The sequence below is a fragment of the Rhamphochromis longiceps genome, linkage group LG8 (genome assembly GCF_057381845.1).
Source record: "Rhamphochromis longiceps isolate RC_006_pf linkage group LG8, R_longiceps_female_GT1.1, whole genome shotgun sequence".
Taxonomy (NCBI): domain Eukaryota; kingdom Metazoa; phylum Chordata; class Actinopteri; order Cichliformes; family Cichlidae; genus Rhamphochromis; species Rhamphochromis longiceps.
In genome coordinates, this window is record NC_140564.1 from 17,426,158 (window position 1) to 17,432,103 (window position 5,946).

The 5,946-nt window shown below is 44.6% G+C and overlaps 1 protein-coding gene across 1 annotated transcript; it reads left to right on the top strand.

Annotated features, from left to right (window-relative positions):
* The first annotated feature begins 1,002 nt into the window (after window positions 1-1,002).
* metrn (meteorin, glial cell differentiation regulator) lies at window positions 1,003-5,946 on the top strand. Its single transcript, XM_085416166.1, has 4 exons — window positions 1,003-1,319; window positions 1,970-2,403; window positions 3,730-3,789; window positions 4,226-5,946. Exons 1-4 carry the CDS (start codon window positions 1,213-1,215, stop codon window positions 4,537-4,539), a joined length of 915 nt encoding a protein of 304 aa, XP_085272292.1. The 5' UTR covers window positions 1,003-1,212; the 3' UTR covers window positions 4,540-5,946.

Genomic DNA, 5,946 nt, shown 5'->3' on the forward strand with positions numbered 1-5,946 from the left:
GTTTCTTTTAGCCAAGTTTTTATCCCGCCTCGTTTAAATATTTGACCTTAAAGTCAGTGCTGTGCCAAGTAAAAACAGGGCCAGTATACCGATACTTCTAATCTATAAATCATCATTAATTTTCAAATTCAAACACATTTTAATGACCCCTGTGATTTTTTTAAATTTACAATAATTAGTTAACACAACAAAACACACCTTTCAGCTTTCCGTGCAGTTTGAAACTGGGTTTTGTGTAAATACGCATGTCGCTAAAGATTTGGGGTCACTTCTTCTGCTGTTTAAATGTGCTATAAGCTATAAATAAAATAGGCACTGCAGTCAACACAAAAGGTTAATGGTGCATGTTTGAGGTATAGTTTTTCTTTTCCAAAAAAGAAAATTTAACACAAAACCAGCTTTGGTATGATCGATATTTGTATCCATCCGCCGACTTTTACTTCGCATGAGTTGTGTCTGTTCTTCGGCCGAGAAATAAAACTGCAGAGCTTTCTTTAAAAGTAAGAGCATTGTTCTGAGCTACACATACACTAAAAACTTACTTTATTCATATATATATATATATATATATATATATATATATATATATATATATATATATATATATATATATATATATATATATATATATATATATATATATATATTTAGAATATTAAATATTAAATGAAGTACAAGCAGAAGTGACGATGTAGGATGAAGTGAAACTAATGGAGGTCATAAAACTTCTCAGTCGTGTGTGGAGGAGGAGGGGTGGGGTGTTTTTAAACTGCAGTACTTTCTGTACACTCACTCCTCACTCAGGCCAGTTCGTTTGTATCTTGTATGCAGACACAATAGTGAATTGTTACTCGGTTCCATCCTTGCATACAGTTACTCACTCTCAGGGTCAGACCTCCCTCCCTGCCCCCTCTGCTGGGCGAGTGGTTTAAAGTTTCTGTCGCTGCATTCTGATTGGTCCGTGAAGTTTTCCTGAGGGGGGATAAGTTCAGAGCTCCGCACCTCCACGCTCACATCGGCCCCGGAGAGTGCAGAAGCTGTATTCTCTTATCATACGCATCAGGATAAGAGGGTACAAAGTTATGGAGGTTATCAGAGGTAGATTATTATTTGTTTTATAGACTTTTTTTTTACTCACTGAGATTTAGGACATCGGCAGTTTGGAATAATCCTTTTTTCCCCCTCCACCTTACTTTGCATCATCCATCCAACATGCCCGGCTTTGGGGTTTGGATTTACGCAGTGTGGATTTTACTTTTTTGCCTTTTCCACGTGAGCCTTTCAAACTATTCCGAAGACCAATGCAGCTGGAGAGGCAGGCAAGTATTTCACATTTGATCTGTGGTGTGTGTGAGTGTGTGTTCACTGGGCATGATGGAAAAGAGGATTTAAAAATGACCGCTCAGAGACGCTTACAGGTGCCTCCTGTTCGTGTGGTCGGTGTTTGAGTGAATGCGACAAGTCGAGACTTGTCACTGCGGTGCAGTTTAAATGTTTGCGGGGCTCTGCTGCGATTGCGCCTCTGGGGTGTCTGCGGGAGGCACGCAGGGTCAGACGGGCAGGAGACTGAAAGATTAAATCACATGTATGGAGAAAATATACACATGTGCAGCTGTTGGAGGCTGCTCTTTACTACAGACATGTTTTCAGTATTCAATATATATATATAATTTTTTTACATATATTTATAAATTCTAAACACTACAGTTGAGTGTAGATGCCACTCAGGGTCATCATCTCTGCAGATCTGCCAGTAGGCAGCGCCTTGTCTGAAACTAAAGTTGACTTTTAATGACATTTATTCACCAGACATCAAACTTTTATTGCTGATGTGCAGTGATCACATTTAATCCCCTCTCCCTCCATCCTGCAGCTGTGTGCAGATGTTTCAGGAAAGTTTGGCCTGAACAAACTTCATAAAAAAACTTTATTTAACCTTGTCTCCTCTCCCTTTTCCTCCTGCTCACAGCGGTTTGTCCCAGCAGCAGGGCAGCGTGGAGCAGATCTCTCTCCACTGCTCCGAGGGCACACTGGACTGGCTTTATCCCAAAGGAGCCCTGCGCCTCACCCTGTCTCCGCGCCTGCCCTCCATGGTGGTGGGCCCCAGCGGCAGCAGCTCTGGGCTCATCACTGCCTGCGTCAAGCCCTCTGAGGAGTTCCACGGAGCCCAGCTCTACCTGGAGAGAGATGGGGTCCTCGAGCTCCTGGTAGGAGACCGCCTGGAATCCTCCCCCCCGCCGAGGGTGCGCTGCTTCAGCCGCCTGCCTGGGGAGAGGGTGGCCCTCTTCCTGCAGGCTACACCGCATCAGGACATCAGCAGGAGGATCGCCTCATTTCGCTACGAGCTGAGAGGGGACTGGACAGCTCGCCTGTCCCTGGACTCCCACCCTATTAGCACTGAAGGTGAGTAGGTGAGAGCAGGTTGCACGAGGTCTGCCGTGTTGGTGCTGAAGAGGGTCTTGCTTAAGCTTGAACCTTTCTTCATATTATTTGTGTTTATGAATCAACATTTCCTCCATGAGTGGCTGCGTAACACCTTAAAGTTCACAGGTTTGTCCAAAATAGTACTTTAGCTGCATGCAGTTCTTAAATCTGTAAAAGGTCTTTTGTTTCCTTTCTGTAAAATTGGCAGATGCGAGTTTGTGATTCACCACTGACGATATTATTACCCCATAAAATCCTCTTTGAGGATGATTCATAACTGGGAACAGGCCTCTGCGGTCTGCATGGACTTTCCACGGCCGTGCAGAGAGAAGGAAGTGGCCAAACTTTTCCCCCAAAGGGTTTGAAGTAGGAGAAGGGGAGCGGTGAAGTGGGGAGGAGGGGTACAAAAGCCCAGTATGTGGGGCTTTCTCCAGAGTCCAGAGCCCTTTGAATGGCTGGCGCATGAGTATTCTGGGATTACTGCCGTTGTCTAGGCAACAGGGAGGCCTCTGCCCAGCTGAGATGCTCCCCTCTTTTGTTGAGTTGCCTCTTGTCTGTAGGAGTTTACCCCCCCCCCCCCCCTCCACACACACACTCACACGGGCACACACTGATTAGGTTTGGAAGTGGGGGGTGCTGTGGACTGGAGAGGAAGGAATCTCATTTATCAAGAGGTTTTCCAAAGAACCACAAGGAGAACTTTTAAAAAAAATGCCAGAACTTTTTTTTTTTCCACAGTTGAATCAGTGCAAACAGTTTTGGTCTGAAGCTTTTCTGGGCCTGATCAGTAAATCCCGCTATGAATCTTAGTGTCTTAGTAAGGCGCCAAACTATTTTTTAAAGTATTTTTTAGTTCTCAATAAAAGCTGTCAAGCCTCCACAGAAAAGTACAGGATTTTCTAAGAAGTTGGATCGGGCTTCTTTGAAGTCCTCCCCCCTCTCCCTGGCCTCTGTCTAGGCTTTGATGAGATGTGACTGCAGACACCCTGAAAGGCTTTACGGGGGGAAGTTTCATTTGGCCTGGGGTAGGAGAGCCTCACACCTTACAGCTCCTCTGGACCTCCGCTGCCAACTGGAAAAGTAGCAGCTGTTTGTTACAGGTTTTTCTCCCCTTTGTTGCTGGGGTTTTTTTGGGTTTTTTTTTTTGCACAGTTAATGGTTTGGATCACATTCCTCTGCATGTGATCTGCAAATGCACTGCCTGATTTCAAGCACATTAGCCTACAGGTTTCTTTCAGGAGTTGAGAGTCTTGTCTAAGGTCACCAAATGACTCCAGCTTTCTTTTCTTTATTTTGTCCCTCCAGACGCCTGCAGACCCTGCAACAACACTGAGATTCTGATGGCTGTTTGCACCAGTGATTTTGGTAAGTCACTACATATACATCAAACCAGACCTCTGCATCTTAATGACGTGAGATTGGCTCAAAGACGTTGCCTCCAAATGTTCCCTTAAAAAAAGGAAAGGTTAAAGGTGAAATAGCAAATCCCCCCCCCCCCCCCCCCCCCCACCCCCCCACCCCACCCCACCCCACAGGCACCATAGTGGACTAACCCCAGCATCACCCCCCTAGAGAAGGAGTAGTGGACTAATCTGCAGGCCTCTGATTGAGCTGTAAAGGGCTGAGGAGAAGTAGAGCTGACTGAACAAAAGTTCATTGATTAGTACGCAGGTCAGGGACTTCTTAAGGATTTTTATCTGTTGGTAGCTCGCAGACTCTGAACCAAGGCTTAAAACATGCATTGGATAATTATTCTGGAAATGAGCTTTAATGTTAACCTGAATATCCTCCTAATTTGCAGTGGTGCGAGGCAACATCAAGTCAGTGGAGGAGGACGAGAACTTAAGAGCGGCCGTGATCAAGGTCAGCGCCACCCGCGTGTTTCGCCAGAAGTACACACTGTTCACCGGGAACAGCCGCCTGAGCAGCCGGGGCGAGATCAGGACTCTGCTCCAGTGTGGCGTCAAACCCGGACCCGGGAGCTTCCTTTTCACCGGCCGAGTCCACTTCGGCGAGGCCTGGCTGGGCTGCGCTCCGCGCTACAAGGACTTCCAGAGGGCTTACACCATAGCCAAAGCAGCCCAGCAGATACCATGCGAGCTGCCCGTAGACTGAGACAAAAACTCAGCTCGTCTGCTACGCAAAATTGGAAGCTGTGCTGAGCGCCAGGCCAAACTCAGCCCTGTTCCACGTTCGGGAAGAAGCCGAGACGGGCGACTGTCGGCTCGCGTAGCCTTCCCAAAGGCCTGAGGAGTGAAATGGACTTTTCAGACACCATTTCAGTGCAATACGCGGTCACTTGTTGCAAAGAGCCCAGTGGTTTTCGTGACACTGAGGGGGGACACGGCTGAAACGAAGCTTAAGCAGTGATGCCATAAAGATGGTCAAAGTAAAATGATGTAATGATGAAAAAGCTTTCCATTAATTCAGGCCTACTGAGAGTCATCGCATTGAAACTTAGGGAAAAAAAGAAAAGCTCTATAAAAAGCTCAAGGCTATCAGCTGACATCCTGTGGAGCGTACGCCACACAGGTGTTGCTGCGGTCTATTCATAATGTCTTTTATCAGATAATAACAGGACAATGTGATACTTGTCTTCAGTGTTAGTTTTATGAAGGAGATTATATAAGTCCACGCTAAGAGAAACATTAAAAACAACTTGCACTGAATGAAAGGGAATGATCTAGAAAGTGTGATGCTGCAAGCACTGAAAACCAAATAAATGTTTAAAAAAAAAGCAACTATATGTAGCATAGTGAAACAACTGAGAATTTAATATATGTTCAGATAAATGCGAGCACGTACAACAGTAACAAAGCTATGGCTACCCAAGCAGGTTTCACAGCTCGATATAGTGCTGAGAGCACCTTCCTATTGTAGCCTGTCTGAGATTCGTTTCTGCTTCCGTGAGGAGACGCAAACTTTATAAGTCATGTAAGATAAGACGTGTTTAATTTGCATGCAATATTTCTGCAAAACTACAGCTGACTGGACTGCCTTTGATTTTGAAGAGTATTTAAACGTAAAGAGCAAAGCTGCTTGAGTCTTGCCAAAGCAGATGTAAATCTGACTGTTGTCCTATCGCGTTCTGCTTTCTGCTCTCACATACTGATGGAAAGTAAATGCTACTCGACTCTTTATAATCAGCAAACTTCATACACTGATGATAAAAGTAAAAAACCTCTCATTGGAAGGACATTACTCTGGTTGGACGAGGTTAGCTCAAGAAAACAATAAAATATGCATTTAATGTGTGAAATGAGTTCTGTAAAGAATGATCTGATGTGCACTATATCACCAAGGAGGAGGGGTTCGTACCAAATGACCATAATCTGCTGACACGGTATGCCTTTAATGCGTACACTGCCATTTTTGTGTGTAAATGTGAATATAATGTGATTGTAAATATGTTCATAAGAAAGTCTAGAAACAAAAGCATGAAAAAAGTATTGTCTCAGTATTGTGGATTATTTTTATGTTTGTCTGTGTTATTAAAATATTCTGTTAAAAAAACAGATTTCA